The sequence below is a fragment of the Pogona vitticeps genome, chromosome 5 (assembly GCF_051106095.1).
Source record: "Pogona vitticeps strain Pit_001003342236 chromosome 5, PviZW2.1, whole genome shotgun sequence".
Lineage (NCBI taxonomy): Eukaryota > Metazoa > Chordata > Lepidosauria > Squamata > Agamidae > Pogona > Pogona vitticeps.
The window spans coordinates 159102810-159122270 of NC_135787.1; the positions used below are offsets into that span (position 1 = coordinate 159102810).

Consider the following 19461-nt stretch of genomic DNA (forward strand, 5'->3'; position numbering starts at 1 on the left):
TCTAGAGTATTTATACAACTGCATATTATCAGAGAAGACAAATGAAAATGACTTTTACACTTGCCACTTATCCTCTCTCTCTCTCTCTCTCTCTCTCTCTCTCTCTCTCTCTCTCTGTATGTGTGTGTGTGTGTGCGTGTGTGTGTGTGTGTTTGGGTGAATCTCAGGGAAGGGAAGGGGAATGGCATGCTCCCATTTGTATTATTTCGGGCAGGGGAAGGTATGGCACTGGGGATCAGGCACTCCAGGGGAGAGAAAGATTAAATTGATCATTGAACTTTATTCCATGCTTTGTTCCTTTCCCCCATACCTCAAGATCCAGGTTGTCCCATTAGCTCACCCTCTAGGTACTGCTGGTACTGCTGCTGAACGCCAACTCGGTCCATAATGGAACACTCATCATCCATGACTTGAATGTGGACGAAGGGGCTGACCTGGTGTGTATTACTGAGTCATAGCTGAATGAGCTGCTTAGGATGAACCTCAGCTTTGCCCACCTGAATAATCAAACCAGTCTCGAGCTAAGTTGGAGAGTTTGGGGAAAGAAGTTACTCTTTTCCACAGGGGCACCATCTTTCTCAAAAGGAAGCTTATATGCCCTGGCACCAGTTTTGAGGGCCTGTACCCAAAGAGGGTTGCTGACGTACTGATTATCCTGCTGTCCAGCTGCCTCCCTGCCTGAGCTGGCTGAGGGGATTTTTGGATATGATGTTTCATAACCACCAGACTGTTGTTCTGAGGGACTTCAACATCTCCACTGAGGCTGCCCTGACAGGTTCTGCTGAGGATTTCATGGCAACAAAGCAGCCATCTCAATATATTGTTGACCCAATACATGTGGCAGGTCACACACTCTGGACCTGGTTTCTACCACTGGAAGAACATGGGATTATCTGTTTTCAAAGGGGTTATGAACAATTCCGTTGTCATGGTCAGATCGTTGCCTTGTGAAGTTTTATGGTAGTAGACAACAAAACAAAGGTTCAGTTCAGTTGTTCCCAGGTCCAAGAAATGGGTAGGAAACCTATTCTGGAGGGAATCATACTCCCCCCCCCTTGAGGAGCAGGTCCACACTGTTTAAGGATACTCCTGGATTCATCTGGAAGATCATGTGAGCTCACTGGCTCACAATGCCCAAGGCCAGCTTCGACTGAGCTACAACCGTTCCAAATGAATTCTACACGTTGACAATGACCTACAAAGTCCTAAATGGCTTGGAACCTGGATATTTGAAGGGGTGCCTCTTCCTTTATAAACCAGTCCAACCATTAAGATATGTTGGGGTGGCCCTCCTCCATGTCCCACCAGCTGGAGCATCGTTTTGGCACCAAGCCAAAGCTAGCTTATTGGTTATAGCCTTTTGGGATTGAGGATTTTAGCCTGCAGAGGTTTTAAACCAACAGTTGCAATGTTTTAATGTGTTAACATTAAGAAGTTTAAATTTAAATTTTTAATGATTTTATGCTTTTAAATTGTCTTATACAGCTCCATAACTCACCCTGAGATCTTGCAATATAGCAGATATCAGAAATGTTTTGAATGAATGAATGAATGAATGACATCATACTTACACAGTTCGATTTCCAGTACACAAAATTGGCAAAAAATTCCTCTTTGCCAAACAAAAGCTTGCGGTCCACCTCTTGATTTAGTCCTCCTGAAAAAGAGTTTGCTTTACAGTATGCATTCAGAATAACTCCAAAATTAAAATCAGAGATTGCTCTATAAGAACTCATTGACCTTGCATCATATGACATAAACAAAACTTTTGTGAGATGTTACAAACACTAAACTCTGTGTGAAGCTGCTAGGTTGAAATGGCATGGATTTCAGCATAAAAATGTGTTGTACACAACTAACAACACTGCTGCCAAACTGCTATGATAACAGATGTTGCTTCCATTATTCATTCATTTATTTTAAAAATTAAGGGATTTTTCTACTGAAAATAGAAAACACTGTACAAATTAATATGATGAATGTTAAAGTAATAACAATTAATTATAACAAGGCACAGCAAACAATTATTAACTTTCTGTGAAGCACTTTCCATTTAAGTTCCAAATGTCCAGCTACCAACACTGAAGACAACAGTGCTTTTTAAAAGCATCTTACACTCAGGTTTAAAATCTTGACAGACCTTTGTCTTTTGTAGGGGTGGGTTTTTTGTTGTTGTGTTTTTTGTTTGTTTGTTTCTTGAGACATGGATCTAAATATAGGACTAGCAGAGGAAAAGAGTGCACTAATGCATATTCCAGCAGCTCAAGTAGGCAATGATCAGATAGCATCCCACAACTAAACAAGACAGTATGCTCTAGGTATCCATGCCCCCCCACATTCTGAACCCCCCCCCCCGAAGGATCCCTTTTGGCCTCCCAATTGTGTTTACAAGGAAAAAGGGATTACTAGGGAGCCTCAGAACCTAAAAGGGGTGGACAGGAAGTTATAAACATGATTTTAAAATATGATTAAATTAAGCAGTAATGTTCCCATGTGATGACATAATTCTTACTGCAAGTTGTATCAATAGATTTTAGCCAATAAAATATAGTCTTTTCCATCCCTATGAAAATCACTATCGCCAGAGCATTGCTACAACCAGACATTGTTACAGAAACCAGAGGTAGAATTAGTACAGAAATCATTCAGTTAGCATGGATGTAGAAGTGTAGGTCTACAGAATACTACACTTCAGGGAAAAGTTTAGATTGGAGGAACCTTCAGACTACCTAAGGTCTTTTGAAGCTACTTTACATGTATGTGTTAATACAGTAAAACACATAGCAGACAAATTTGAATGAATTTTAAACACAGACTTCTACATGTAATTGAAAAGTCAAAAAATTTACCTGTTGCTAAACTAATAACCGCCCCCACAAAGAATGTGACAAAAGTTCCTAACGTACTGAAGTAAAGATATGACAGTGAATACCAATAGTCTTGAAGAGCTGGTCTGGAAGAAACACAAAAGGTTAATTTTTTTCTCTTTAAAACTATGTTCTAAAGAAGTTCACAAAGTTTAAATGGATTCAGGGTACAATCCTGTACATTTACCTGAGAGTAATTTCTGTTACACTGAACAAGACTTCCTTCTAAGTCCACATGCTGGCTTATGATGCAATGTTAAAAACAGATGACAGATTATGGAAGAATGATTTTTCTGATTCATAAGTAGCTAACAAACATCTATTTAACATTAACACATGGCCCACTTTGTATTTAAGTTTTAAGAAACTAGAGGGTTTTTTGTTTTTTTTTTACAATTTGATTTAACAGATTTCTTAACTGCTTTCCAGGACTAAAGTCTTCCAATTTTATATTTATATGATTAGTGCGCAATGCCACAAATTAATTTTAAACAAATGTAAGCATAAACCAGTAAACCACCAGAGTGGTGCCTCGCATTACGACGTTAATTCATTCCAGCGAAATTGCTGTAGAACAAAAACGTCGTAAAGCGATTGTTAAAAGCCCATAGAAATGCATTAAAACCCGGTTAATGCATTCCTATGGGCTGGAAACTCACCGTCCAGTGAAGATCCTCCATAGAGTGGCCATTTTCACTGCCTGTGCAGCGAGGAATCTGTCCCAGAAAAGAGCAGGGAGCCATTTTATTTTCCCGGTGGCCGTTTTGAAACCACCGATCAGCTGTGCAAAAATCGTCACTTTGTGAAGATCGGTTCCTGAAGCAGGGAACCGATCATCGCAAAGTGAAATTCCTCCATAGGAAACATCGTTTTGCAATCGCTTTTGCGATCGCAAAAGAGTCAACGTCAAGCGGTTTCATCGTAAAACAGAGTGCCCGTCTTAAATCAAACAATTTGATTTAACAGTTAAGAAATCTGTTAAATCAAATTGTAAAAAAACTCTAGTTTCTTAAAACTTAAATACAAAGTGGGCCATGTGTTAATGTTAAATAGATGTTTGTTAGCTACCTATGGATCATGAAAACCATTCTTCCATAATCTGTCATTTGTTCTTAACCCTGCATCATAAGCCAGCATGTGGACTTAGAAGGAAGACTTTTATATACAGTATATATAAAATGTACAAATCCAAAGAAAAACAAGCATTCAAAACCCTCTTAAAGCAGATGGGACAACCTAAAATTCTTGGGAGTGGGCTCCACAACATATTGGCCACTGATGAGAAGACTTTAGTTCTCCCAAGACTTACAGATCTCAGCAGTGGGCCAGCAAGTAGAGCCCTTTGATTCTGACAATCTTAATACACAAGTCAGTTCACACAAAAAAACAGGCAGTCCTAAAAATAACCCACTACTGAGGTCTTTAAATATCAAAAATAGCACTCTGCTTTGGGAACACATCAGTAGTCCTTGCAGCTGGTACGGAATTGGCATTTTCTGTTTATTAAGAAAAAAAAACCTGCATGGCAAGTGGTTAAAATGTACCAACATTGTTTGCAACTGTTCAGGTGATGATGCCACCTATTAGACCTTGTCCATTAATTCATGTCTCTTCAGTTTTACAACTGTCTTTTAAAAATTCACATGCTAATTATCAGAACCACAATTTTCAAACTGATAAAATATTGATTGGTAATTAAAATTAACCTAGACAAATATTCAGTATTTCAATTCCACTTCTTCCACTGTTTGTTATCATACTTTTCTTTCCAAAAGGATGCTCAAAGAGGTCAACAATGACACACTAAAACAGCCATTCTTGGGGGGCCCTGGCACACTTGAAGGCAGCCACAGATAAGAAACAATTCTTTGTGTACCACCTTAAAAGGCTCACTATGCAACGAGTGCAATCCTGATTCGGCCTACTTTTTTTTCATACAGTGTTTATGACAGTGGTCAAAAACAGATTGACAATGGCTGCATTAAAACATCAATAAAAACAAAGTATAAAAAGTGCCAGAACAAATACAGTAACATAAACAAAGAAATCTGATATGAAAACTCATTCCCATCATAGCTGACTTTTTAACCTGACACAAAATTGATTTGTCGCACAGACCTTGGAGAAGTTGGAGGAGGCAGAGTGGTTGTTATGTGTTCAATCACTGTGAGGTTGGGTCTTCTACAACCCTGAGTTGAAAGAGGTAATGGCAAAGTTCTGTGAGGAGGGGGAGGGTACTTGTGAGATCCAATTCCAACCCACAGTACGAGAAGAAATCCACAAATAAGGCCTGAAAATGCACCCTGAAAGATAGAATGTTACACTGAATGAAAACAGCAGTAACTAAAGAAACGTATTATCTTAAAAACCTATGTTGCCTACCAAATATTTAAAGTTGTCCACATATGGCTTTCATAGGTTGTTAATACAGTCCAATTATCTGTTACCCCTGCAAGAGTACTAGGGATGGGATTTGTAATTCCAGGAGCCCCAGCCCCAGAAGTAAGCTATAATCCCCTCTGCAGACTTCTTTCTGGGACTAGGAGAGAAGGCAAGAGAGAGGTCCTCCTACTACCATTATCTGCTTCACTGCAAGTGCTTTGGCTAGAAAACGGAAAGGAACACCTCTGTCTCAGTGCTTCCTGGGAGTCACCTCACTGATTCATGATAAGGGTAACCTTGTTACGCATTAGATTCTATAGGGGGGTCCTCAATAAAATACTCCTGGAGGAAGCACAATTTCCATTTACACACAATAGTTCACCAGGTCTGTTTATAAGCGTCCTTAAAAATGCGTTTTAAGGTTTAAAACAAACCTGAGAAGATTGTAACTATGTTTTAAATTAAAATCTCAATGTTCCCAAAAGCACAATTTACTATGGGGGGGGGGGGGAATAAATCTGTCAGGAGACATCACCAGACCTTCACGGGTACAGTACTAGTTTTGATGATCACATTCAGCCCAGTGGCCTGCCCACCCACACAGAAGCAAACAAAACATCACCAAATGAACCTCACCAAAATACACACCTTTAAAATAATAAATACAGAATATGTTAGCCTAATAATTATTTTTAAAAACTAGTCAAAAACAGAAAGCGTTTACACACACACAAACACAGAGGGGGAAATAGCAAAAATTTTAAACCACACAGAGACTCCTCTCCCCAAAACCAAGAAAAGCAAGAAAACAAATACATACTGGCAAAAAATACAATCAAGCCGGCCTCCTCCAGTGCAAACCAAAATTACCAGAATAGATTATTTCCTCTTTTCCTACCACTTGACTCCTTCTCTTCTCTCAATTCAAATACAAAGCAGGGCAAATTAAATCTGAAGGAGGCATGCTGCACAGACAGGTGGCTATAAGTAGCAAAAATAATTCAAAGAAACCCATTAAAAACATGGAAAAGAAAGGATCCAAGATGGAGTAAGGAAGCCATCAATCCAAGATGGAAGATAGAAGGGACTCAGCACAACAATCAACTGAAGCAAAGCATGCTCCTCACTGTTTTCCAGGCCCTTCTACAAATTCAAAGTTTGCTAACACTATTGGATGAAAATAAATCTTAGTTTTCACTGAGAAAATGGCAGTGAGAAGTTACAAAGAGAGAACACGAAAGAAACACAAATGTTTTGTGTACCTCTCTTCCATAAACATGAATCATTTGTATTTTGAAGTCTCTCTTTTGGCAATGAAAAGAGTAATTCATGCTGAAAGAACACAAGTTTCGTCTGTCATTTAAACACTAAAGGCTCATCCCTAAAGAAAACTCGTAAGCTTTTTGTTTTTGCCCATCCAAATGCAACAAACAAGGTCCTCTCAGACTTTTACCAATTTGCTCCTTTCCCAGGAGATTACAGCAGTCCCTACACCAGTCCCTACATTCTTTAACATGTAAAACAGAGGCACCAATATGCATTACTGAAACTCCTCAGAAATTTAAAATTTATTTAAATTAAACAAAATGCATCATTTGTCTTTTTAGATACTAGAGTGGTTTCAACTATGTACTAGATGAAATCACTGTTCAGTGTTTCATAAAACCATAAGTAATTACATGACATATATATTCAACCTCCCGTGGTACACAGTGGTTTTCTGCATGTTATTGTGGTTTAAGACAAAACTATGGTTTGGTGAGATGAAATGGCAAATGATAGTTTGCCTTCAATAGTGTAGGTAAAGAAGAAGAAAGGAAGAGGAGAGAGGGAATACCATGACACCCTTGGCTGGGTTGGAAAATAACAATCTCACATGCAACTTAACATTGGGTTTCAGTAGGAGGAAGCTTTCTGAAACTAAGGTGACTATCTTTTGCAGTAACCAATTAAATTCCTCTCCACAGAAGCTTAATGAGAGCACAATTCCCCCCCCCCCGTCATCCTCAACTGCCAGCACCTTCTTTGCTTAGCCCAAATCAATGCCTGAGGAAGCTTCTGCACAAGATCACACTTTTCTGCATCAGTTCACATGATCAACAAATGTAGATGGATCCAATATTAAAAGAAATAGAAGTTTCAGCAGCAGAGAGGCTAAAAACTATGGATTTGAGGGTGGAAACTTCAGGTTAATTCTCATTTGATTTTATAGCATGTGTCAAATGGAAAACAATGCAAATCAGACTGTCCCAAACCTGTAACATTTCCCACATTTTATGTCAATGTAAGTGCATTACTGTACTTTATCTCCTTCCCTCTTCCTCTGTTTATCTATGTACAACATAGATTTATTACCTATATAAATCTATGATGTAATGATGACATCATTCATGGCTTCTGAAACAATACAAAACAAAGAACAAAATTCCCCACACTATTTAACACGAGGAGCATTTCGCAACATGCATACTTACTTTCGCGTTTCCAAAAGGCAACAGGACACCCACAGAAAATACTCCCAAAAGAGGTCCACCAAGTATCCCAAAAATACTGAGTGCAGCCTAAAAGGGGGGGGGGGGAAGAGAATCACAAACCTTTACAGACATAGGAAGAAGCAGAAAGAGCATATTTGATTTTCCAAGAAAATGCATTTCCTTCAGGGGATAGAGAGCATCCTGCAGTTGGTAACACGTCCCATCAAACAGGGGACAGTGGTTTGTATTGAGACTAATAGAGTTGAACGTACGTCCATTTATCTCACAGGGCCGAATCAAAACTTAACTTCTGCAGTTCTTTGAGAGTATCAGCAAGCATGTAGAATGAGGTGATCCAGAAGACACCTGTATACCTGTGTTTTCAAAATGTTTTTGAGTAAACGTAGCACCATGGGAAAAAAGCCCTCCTACAGTTTTGTCACTGGTTAAAGAAGGCAAAGCAGAGAGCAGAAATAAATAGACAGTTCTCAGAAGGAGTGCATGTCTATAAAGAGCAGAGTTCTCAAAGGACGTAACGGTGAGCAGTCACGTGGACAGTTAGTGCTACTACTACTATTATTGCTTATTAACATTTCTCTTTAAGACAAGTCAAAGAAAAGAAAAGCAAATGCCCCTCTGTTGCCCTCTCCTATCTGCTTCTGCTTCCTGAAAAAGTCTGCTACTTAAAAAAAAAATGTAAGTACTGCAGTGCATCTGCAGCCCTAATAGGGTCTAATTTTTTTAAAAGTTCCTCTGCCTCTAAGTCTTACACCTCAGCCAGATGCCCAAGCAAAATGGTCTCAGATATCCCATTCTGCTAAATATTCACTGTAACAAAAACAAAGAATGCAATACCCGCAAAACAGCTGAATGGGCAATCAGCGCATGGCAGATGTAGTTCAGAGAAAGTATACAGTGATACACAATGGGACAGAAAATGCTATCCACATATAAACCAGAGCTGATGGTGACTAACCAGAAATAAAACATTATTAGATATAGTGCCAGGAGTGATATTGGAATTTATTTAGATGTGATTTTAATAAACAAACTCATGTGTTCTGTGAAATGGGTGTTTTGTTGGAAAATAATAAATTTTAAACTTTGTAAACTTTTATACAGTGGGGTCTTGACTTAAGAACGGCTTGAGTTAAGAACATTTTGACTTAAGAACCACTCTCATAGGAAAATATTGACTTGACTTACGTACTTAGATTTGAGTTAAGAGCTGGAAAAAAAAAACCACGTGGGAGGCAGGGAAAGTGCAAAATTTGAACTTTCAGTTAACTGTTGGCCAGTGAAAAGGGTGCCTGTCTGCTTCCTCACTCCTCCCAGCATTTAGAGAGTAAATTGGGAGACAGTCTTCAGACTGCCTGGTCCTGTCCTGCCTGGACTGTATTTTCCCTGCCTTCCCTGAACCTTTCTTGACCTAAGAAAAAAAAGAAACAAAATATCCCCCTCTAGTGGTCAAAGGCGGAATAGCAGCTTCCCATTAGTTTCTATGGACGGAAAAGAGCAGATACGGATCAAATGGTTTTCAATGCATTCCTATGGGAAATGCAGATTTGACCTGAGAACCTTTTGACTTGAGAACCGCCTTCCAATACGGATTAAGTTCTCAAGTCAAGACCCCACTGTAACTACCACAGCTACTATGTCAGGCATTTTGTCAATTGGCAAGCCTCTATAGCAACCATTTCGCATCTCTGACATTTCCTCAAATTCCAAATCTGTCCGCAGTTCCAAAAAATATTAAAGATCTTGCTTTCAGACACTGTTTCCTTTTTCTTTCTTTCTCCCAATGGGTGCATGTTCATATGTGTCTGAGGTCTTGTAACTAAGCCAGTCACTACCAGTGGGAGCAACAATAACTGACAGTCTTCTGTGCTCTTTTATCTGAAGATCTACATATATAAAGTAGCAGTTGCAAAAAAAAACCCTATTTTCTAATTGGTGAGAGTACTAAAACTGAATTAACAGTTCAGGTATAGAGTCATGATATACTATATGCTATGCTTCTTTCCCAACAAACAAAATTCTGATTTGTTTTTGCTTTTTATTCTCTGGAAATATATACAGTGGTGCCTCGCTTAACGTTTGCTTCGTTTAACGTTTTTTTCGCTTAACGTTTATTTTTTCAGAGGCAGATTGTGCTTCGTATAACGTTTTTCCCTATGGGCGATTTTCGCATAGCGTTTTTGGGACCATGCTTCGCTTAACGTTTTTGGTTTTAGGTCCCCTGCTTCGCTTAACGTTTTTTTGTTTTCAATTTAAAAAGTGTTTTAGAAGGGTCCAAAACGGTTCTAAATGCTTGGATTCGTTAGAGGACACCTTAAGTCATGTGCAAACCTGATTTGGCTTTGATCTGACGTTTCGTTAATTTTTTGTGAATTTTTGTTTTTTGGCCCATAGGAACCAATGGACCTGTCAAAATCTGACAGCTCCATGCTTTCCTATGGGGGAGAAAACAATTTACAAAAAATTAACGAAAGTTCAGATCAAAGCCAAATCAGGTTTGCACACAACTTAGGGGGTCCTCTAACGAACCCAAGAATTTAGAACAGTTGCTGAGTCTTCATTAATTTTTTGTGAATTTTTTCTTCCCCCATAGGAAATAATGGAGCTGTCAGATTTTGACAGCTGTCAAAAGTTGGGGGAAAAAAATTCACCATTAATTAACGAAAAGTCAGATCAAAGCCAAATTAACTTTTGCATCCGTTTTAGAGGGTGCAGAAGCTAATCCAAGCATTTAAAACCATTTTTGACCCTTTTATGACACACTTAATTTTGCAAAAATTGACTTCGCAAAGCCATTGAAACCTATTGAGTCAGCTACAATACATTCCAATGGAGGATACATTGTATCGTTTAACGATGTTTCCTATGGGTTTTTTCGCTTAAGGACGGCAATCCATGCCTATTGGAACGGATTAACCGGTTTCCAATGCATCTCTATGGGAAATGGTGTTTCGCATAAAGTTTTTTTCGCATAAGGTTTTTTTTTTGGAACCAATTAAAAACGTTATGCGAGGCACCACTGTATTATATTTAAGGCATAATCTTATTCTCAGGCAATTTAAGATCAATACAATTAGCTATTCCATGCCTACCTGTAACAGAGCACCCACAGCAGATGCCATTGCAGCCATGAAAAGGCATATTACACCAAACAATATATCTAAATGGATAAATGAGTAGATAAAAATGGTATAACTTATTGAAACACATAATTGACTGAAAGGTTAAAAGTTAACTACTCCTCTACCAATAATAAATGAAACACAACGATTAGGATTTGCTTCTAGGAATGGTCAAAACCAAACAGATACCACATTCTTGTTCTTTTAAAAAAAGAATAACTATCAGTGCAATATTACAAATACTGTATAGCACTAAATGCTAGATATTAATTTAAACAAGCAATTACCATATAGTCCAAATTTTTATCCAAATTGTTCTATTAGACAATTATACTAGAGAGTCAAAGTAGTTCAACTATTATGGATGGATTTGCATATTGTCACATCTGACACAGAAAATATTTAAACTGTAATTCTAATGCTCCCGGTACAGATCCTAAGGGCAGAGGAAAGGCTGTATCTCCCCATTTAAGGCCAGGTAACGATTGAAGGGGGGGAGGGGGAGGAGAGAGAAGGTTTATTTTGGAAGAGAGGCAAAAACATATATCCTAGCTTCAGACTCAAGAGCTCTGACACCATTAGAAGTAGAAAGCAGATGAAATCAAAGAGGTGGCACAGAGAACTGGGGGGAAAGGAGCGTCAGACGCAAAGTATTTCCAGTCTTTGACCATGCTCAGAACAAAGAGAAATGTTGCATCAGTTCTGGAGCTGCCATAAATAATCTCCAACACTGCTGGCAAAAAGGGAGATCTATCAAACACTCCCCTACCTCTGGCTTCAAAGGAAAAAAATGTTTGTTTGTTTAATATATTCACGAAGGCTTTCACAGCCAGGATCTAATGGTTGTTTTGGGTTTTTTGGGCTCTTTGGCCGTGTTCTGAAGGTTGTTCTTCCTGACGTTTCGTCAGTCTCTGTGGCTGGCATCTTCAGAGGACAGCAACCTGATCACAGGTTGCTGTCCTCTGAAGATGCCGGCCACAGAGACTGGCGAAACGTCAAAAAGAACAACCTTCAGAACACGGCCAAAGAGCGCAAAAAACCCAGAACCACTATGTTTGTTTGTTTGTTGAACTTCTATGCACCTGTAGCGTTCACCCTTGTTATGAAATAATTCATGTATTATTCATGAGTTATATGTTAATGTGGTTAAGAGACAGGGCTAAAAGAGATGTTAAAAGGCGGAGCCTGAGCAGAGAGAGTCAGAATCTGTATTAGGAATCAGGGAGAGAAGGATAGTTTGGGGTCTGAGGAGAGATTAGTCTGAGTGTAAATTGTGATAATAACTATAGAAGGTTAATATTGAAGCCTGATGAAACTTGAAGACTGTGCTTATGAATTGTTCCAGAAACCCACTGTAATCAATAAGCCTGTTTTATAAAAAATCAGTACACAATGGACCTTCATCTTTTCTAAGTAAAGTTTGTTGATATGGAGATCAACTGGTGGCAGTGTGTCAAGAGGTGTTTTGCCTTTGTGAGCTCTGTGTTTGGGTAGACAAACTGGGGCCACGAGGGCAGACATCACAACACCCATCTGGCTACAAGGCCACTCTGGGCAGCTTACACTAAAACACACACACACACACACACACAGAGAGAGAGAGAGAGAGAGAGAGAGAGAGAGAGATTGTCAAGTTACAACCATCAGAAGAGGGAGACACAGGATAGAAGGTGTGAAATCATAACAATGCAACTACTATGTTTATAATCTGCTCCATTATAACTGACATTATAATTCATTATAATTCAATCAATCTCTTTAAAGATTTTTCAAACAAACAAAAAAATCTCATGCAAACTTACTCATTCCCATGGAAACCCAGGACAAACTTGCCTCCGACAATTTGATATGAGGTTTAACAAGATCTTCTACAGTTACGGCAGCTAATGCATTGATGCTGGAAGACACCGTACTAAGGGATATAAAACAAACACATTTAATTTCTCTCCATTGATTAAACCTTGGCAAATATTTAAACACCAAGACAAGGTGTGAGCCAGGAGGTAAGTCGGGGTCACCGCTCGCTGGAGTGCTGTCCATTCCCACCAAGGAGATAGAAAAAGGAGGAGGAATGTAGACTCCCGATGACTCCAGAGAAAGCCCCAGAGGAGCCCCAGAAGAGGAGGAATTATCCCAGGGCTTGAGGGGGATGGGAGTAAAGGAACAGCAGGAAAAGGAAGTGGAGAGAGGGAGGAAATAGAAGCGGGTGAAGGGGAAGTGATAGAAAAAGGAGAGACATTACCTCCAGGTTGGGAATGGATCTGGTTGCAAGATCCTTAGACCCAGAAGTGGGAGAGACTGCAGGTGCCTAGGGAAGAGGCAGACCATAGGAGAAGGGTGGTGATTCCTCCCAGACCATCTTACTGGGGAGAAGCAGAAGCTAAGGAGTGGAGGAGGAAGTTAAGAGAAGAAAGAGAAAGAGTAGAACAAGAGAGAAGGGAGAGGAGTGAATGGCGAGCGTGGGAGATGATGAAGATGATAGACTGAAGAAGGCTTGGGAGGCACTGGAACCCGGGGGATATCCCAAGTGGGAGGATTTCCTTGGAGATGCGTCCGTGCCCCTGTTGACTGCACAGACAGGAATGACAATGAAGGAATAGTCGCCAGCAAAGCTGCTAAGACCATGGAATTCTAGTTTTGGTAACCTCTTTGTTTTAGAGGATTGGAAGGCCCTTCCCACCACGTTGGAAGAAGGAGAAAGAGACTATGTGTCAGTTCAAGACAACGGCTTATTTGTTAGTCCAAAAATAATATCCATCGTTACCAATGCAAATAGTGTCTGGTGAGGTTATAGGGGAAAGGGAAGAATCCCGAGATTGTCACATCAAACCCTCACACAAGGATTGGGAAGAAACAGAGCTGTTCAAAGCACTTGCAGCAGAAACATGAACCTTGCGCAAATGAACAGTTCAGCATAACCTGATTACCATAGGTTGTTGTACTGATAAAAGTATTTTGTTGTTGTTTAGTCATTAAGTCACGTCCAGCTCTTCGTGACCCCCATGGACCAGAGCACACCAGGCCCTCCTGTCTTCCACTGCCTCCCGGAGTTTGGTCGAATTCATGTTGGTAGCTTCGATGACACTGTGCAACCATCTCGTCTTCTGTTGTCCCCTTCTCTTCTTGCCTTCACACTTTCCCAACATCAGGGGTTTTTCCAAGAGTCTTCTCTTCTCATGAGATGGCCAAAGTATTGGAGCCTCAGCTTCAGGTTCTGTCCTTCCAGTGAGCACTCAGGGTTTATTTCTTTAAGAATGGATAGGTTTGTTCTCCTTGCAGTCCAGGGGACTCTCGAGAGCCTCCTCCAGCACCACAATTCAAAAGCATAAATTCTTCAGTGCTTAGCCTTCTTTATGGTCCAGCTCTCACTTCCATACATTGCTACTGGAAAAACCATAGCTTTGACTATGCGGACCTTGTCGGCAAGGTGATGTCTCTGCTTTTTAAGATGCTATCTAGGTGTCAAGGATAATTTCCACACTGAGACAGAAAAAGGCCCATGATAATCAGCAGTCATACTTGACAGGTGTGCAAAATGCTGAATCATGCATTCTGGGATGATGCAATGTCCACACTGATTGGCTGTGCATGTGTATAACTGTGGGGACATGTGGAGAAGATGTACGGATCTCTTCTGATGAGAGTCATGCTTCATGCTTCCGGTGTGTACTGCTGAACTTCTGAATATACTGTAAATACACTTGGTGTTGGAAGAAGCTGTCTTTGTCTGTGTGAATCAATTGGACTGCCTGGATTGGTACAAAAAGTCTGCTAACTTACACCAACACTAGGTTTGTCATCGCTTTCCTCCCAAGAAGCAGGTGTCTTTGAATTTTGTGGCTGATGTCACCATCTGCAATGATTGTGGGGACCAAGAAAGTAAAATCTGTCACTGCCTCCATATCTTCCCTTTCTATTTGCCAGGACGTGATGGGACCAGTGGCCATGATCTTTTTTTATATATATATTTTTTGCGCTCTCCTCTTTCACCCTCATTAAGAGGTTCTTTAATTCCTCCTCACTTTCTGCCATCAGAGTAGTATAATCTGCATATTAGAGGTTGTTGATATTTCTTCCGGCAAGGCCTCGCTGGCCCCATTTTGCCCATGATTATTCTTGCTTGCACATACAGTAAATGTCAAATATGATTTTGGCCACTGATTCTATTTGTGCTGAGAGCTGGAAATCTTATCAAATAGCAAGTTTTTTTCATGAATTAGGTGATAAACTGGTCTTCTGAATTAGCACTTCAGATATCAATGAGGGAAGGTACTTCTCAGAAGAACAGATGCTTATGGATAGAGTTGTATTTTAAAAAACAATTGTTTACAATTAAACATGGACTGGAAGGAAGTTAATTAGGACTAGACTTGACTAATGTGTTAAACACCAAATGCACATACGATTTTTGTCAGGATTACAGTAAGACAAATAACACTTGCCTCTTAATCCAAATTGTTATTCCAGTTAAATGTAGCATGACATTTGGCTCCAGAAACCATAGTTGATAATGAAACTACTGGCTATATGCAATTTGTTACAACTTACAACATCATAATTCAAGCTTACCTTAACGTGCCACTGTAGGTCCCAGCCACAAAAAGTCCTGGAATACCTGGAAAATCTCCCAAAATGTCTAGCACTAAATATGGCATGAGCTAAAAGGGGGGAAATCATGATTGGGAAAAAACAAGTTTTCATTTCTTTCTCTCCATCAAATACATTAGAAAAACCTAAATTTAAACATTTTAACTTTAGCTCCATTATAATAGCTATCAACATAAACAAACACAAACATTTATTTATTTAAAATATTGATATGCCACCTTTTTCCTGAAGGATCCAAGGTAGTGTACAATATTTAAAAGAAACAGTTAAAAGCCAAATAATAAACTATTACAGTATTAAAAACATTAAAGAAATATATTACATCTCATACTAACAATATTAAAAACACAAGTAAAACACAGAATAAAATGTTCACTTAAATATCTTTATTACAAGATAGCAAGATACCAGAATGGTGGAAGAGTCTTCCATTTGCTGGTAGTTTAACTGTGAATTGATCTAAGACACAATAATACTTTTTGAACAGAATTAGACTGGCAGTTCCCATGTACTGTATCCTAAAATGGACTAACATTAAATACACAGATTAGCACTTTGAAAACAGAATTACATAAAGAGTTCACAGTAAACTAGGAATAAAACCACAGTTGTTTCAAGCTTCCAATTATGTAAGAAAATTAAATTCTTTTTTAAAAACCTCCAGTTTAAGGATTTTGGATATTTTGCTTCTGTACTGATGATTTAAAAAGCCAGGAAATAGCCTGATACTGCTGAACAATATTGTGCCCGTTTTGCCAGCAGGGAAAAGGATGGCAAGCTTTACATTGCAAAGGGCAGCCTGAATATCAACAACAACCATGACAGCAGTCAAAATGGACTACAGCAGAGGTCCCCAATCCCCAGTCCATGGCCTGGTGCTGGTCCATGGCCTGAGCCAGACCGGGCCGCGGAAATAGACCTCCCGCTGCCCCCCTGCACGCACTCACCCCTGCACAGCTGATTTGAGCATGCGTCTAAACTCCAGTGCACCTGTGTGAGTGGCGCATGCCCTTTTGCACATATGCGGCCATGTGAGCGCTGCACCGCCATTTGTGCATGCGCACAAGCACACTTGCCATGCCACCGTTTGATCTGTTTTAAATCTGGGAAAATTTAAGGTTGTTTGATTCTGCATGGGAGTTAAAACAGTTTTACTTTTTAAAAAATCATAAACTGAAAAACATTTGCCAACATTTCCCCAAATCTGGTACAGAGCAAAAACAAAAAGCAAAACAAAGCGTGCTGCTTGTATACCGCCCCATACCACTTCAAGCACTCTCTGGGCGGTTTACATGTTAATTATGCAGGCTACACATTGCCCCCCCCAGCAAGCTGGGTACTCATTTTACCGACCTCGGAAGGATGGAAGGCTGAGTCAACCTTGAGCCGGCTACATGGGATTGAACCCCAGGTCGTGAGCACTGTAGTACAGCAGTTTAACCACTGCGCCACGAGGCTCTCTCACGAGAGCAAAGTACGAATGCTACATCTGTGCAGTCCAGTTTCGAAGTCATAATGTTTTCTTTGGACTGCCCCCATTTTTAGAATTGTCTCATAGAATGCTGATTGGATCCGCTGCACAATAACATCATTGCACTCTTGTGCAGTGACAATTATCTTACTCCCACTACAGAAAATTAGTTATAGTGTTTCTTAAAGTAAGAACCTGAATATATATTGTACAGTAGGAATAAGAAAATGCTTAAGTAATAACATATGTGATAGTATGTGGTTAATAATCATTTTCTCTAGCCACAGGTCCAATTTCTGTCAGAATCCCTTAAGTGTTTCTATTTGATTGATTTTACCAGACTGCAGGCATTTTTATTTAGGCAGTTTTGGTTTGAGAACCAATTAGTATATGCAGTGTCAAAAATACATATGAGAAACTTAAGTCAAATCAAGACTTTGTTGTTTAAATCACTGCTTAGAAAGTAAAATAACTATGTACCATGGCCTATGTACCATGTAACAGACCAAAATATGATCAACAGAAGGTGACAGGTAGAGAAGTACATAGTAATATTTGTTCACATTTCTTTTCTTTCAGGTTCTTTCTAGGGGTGCCTCTTTTGTTTTTGTGTTCTCCATGCACCAGCCATTTCATTTTATATTAGAGATACCGCCTATTTCAGATTATTTCATTTTGTTTTTTCTTGTTTGTGTTTTCTGGCAAAAAAAAAAGCCTCGAAGGAGCCATGAAAACTACTTCAGAAAAGCAGAAGCAAGGCAAAAGAGAATCAATATACTCCAAAAGCAGGCAATAATAAATGGCCTCTGGAGCATTCACACAGCATAGTGGCATATTGGCACAGTCACAAAGACCACCTCACCCAGCCCACATATTCCCGGAGGCAAATAAAACATCCCCCCCAAACTCACCAAAATATACACCTTTAATGACACAAATACACAGTAAATTAACCAAATAACAATTTAAAATACCAATCTAACAGGGAAAGCACATCCTTACACAGACAGACAGACAGACAGACAGACACGCACAGAGCACACACGTACATATATATGCACACACGGGGAAAGAAATAGCAAAACAAATAAACCCACAGAGCTCGCTCTCTTAAAAACCATGAAAGCAAGCAAGCAAATTACGGCAAAAAAGAATCATCTCCAATGAAAACTAGTAGAATACAGGCAGAGTTTTCTTCCCCCTACCATGTGATTTTCTTATCTTCTTTGAATCTGGTAGGCAGCAGAAATAATTCAAGAAAGAAAATGACAAAAGAGGGGGAAATCCAAAAAAATGATCCTAAGGAGGAACCCTGACACAGGTAGGCTTTCTGGTGGCAACAGCAATAATAATCCAAATCAATAGTGGAGAAAAACCAAAAATCAAAAGGATCCAAGATGGAGTCACAGAGGCAGGCAGCACAATGCAAGATGGATACCATCAGCAGCTTGCACCAACAAGGTACTGAAGCAAAACAAATACTCCTGGTTCCCATCAATAAAGGCTTTTTGTGAAAAGTCAAAATTTCTGCTTCTCTTCCAGATGTTCTGACTAAAGGCTGACAGCAGCTCCTGTGACACCAAGGGATAAAAAAAGCTTCCCAGGAGTTTTAACTGACAAAGTGGAGAAGAAAGATTAAACACATTTGTGTACTCCTTTTGTTAGTATAAATCGTTTGCGTTTAAGAGGCTCTTTTTCACAATCAACAAAAGAACACAAAATGATAAATGAGCACCTCTTTCATATTTTCCCCCTTTCTTTCTTTTGTTTAAGTACTAAATACCCATGCCTAATGATGGACTGAGAAAAGCCTTGACATCAGATCTTTAAATATGATCACTTATATTTAAGGCAGCCTGTAAGACTAGTTGGGCTCATGATGTTAAAGCCTTTAAAGACAATTGTCAACATTTGGAATTTTGCCAGGACATGAAGAAGCAGACTGAGCAAGATGGAAGCATGGGTAAATAGATGTGATATATTCCATTTTGCTGTTTTTTAACTGCCACACTTTGCACAAGCTGCAAATTCTAAGTGGACATCCAACTCAGATCTGCATATAGAGCATCAAGGTAGGATATCTGTGAGGTTAAATAACAGTTATCAATGGCAAGCCTCTTGCTCTGCAAAAAGGAACGCAGCCTGTATATATCCTGATCTTTTCCATCATCCCAGTACAGACACAAAAGGAAAGGAATGTGGACATTCACAAAGTGCTGAAAATGGTATCATGAATAACATTTTAGAGTGGATTTAGCTACCAAATAGAGATAGTGAGCTGCCATTTCTAACTGTGGTCATTGTACTGCAACAGGCAATTCCTGTTTTCTTCAGAAACAAAGGAGTTGCTTTGTTATTTTTGTTTTCATTTTTTGTCCTTTATTTCAAGTAAAACATTGGATTGCTTGGCTCTGGAAATTTATAATGCATTAATTATGTTGATCATTAAGAGCTACTTAATTAACACTTATGATCTATTTAAAATTGAGACCTACCAAAAACTAAATCAGTTACACTGA

General features: G+C 39.3%; 1 protein-coding gene across 1 annotated transcript in view; it reads right to left on the minus strand.

Annotated features, from left to right (window-relative positions):
- Positions 1 to 19461, minus strand: part of LOC110089002 (sodium-coupled monocarboxylate transporter 1) — a 53550-nt gene that overhangs the window by 11224 nt on the left and 22865 nt on the right. The window contains exons 8-14 of the mRNA XM_020811714.3: positions 15433 to 15521; positions 12666 to 12775; positions 10834 to 10901; positions 7724 to 7810; positions 4986 to 5170; positions 2850 to 2953; positions 1572 to 1657 (exon numbers count right to left, since the gene is read on the minus strand). Of these exons, the coding sequence (XP_020667373.3) occupies positions 1572 to 1657; positions 2850 to 2953; positions 4986 to 5170; positions 7724 to 7810; positions 10834 to 10901; positions 12666 to 12775; positions 15433 to 15521 (729 nt within the window). The remainder of the gene's footprint in view (positions 1 to 1571; positions 1658 to 2849; positions 2954 to 4985; positions 5171 to 7723; positions 7811 to 10833; positions 10902 to 12665; positions 12776 to 15432; positions 15522 to 19461) is intronic.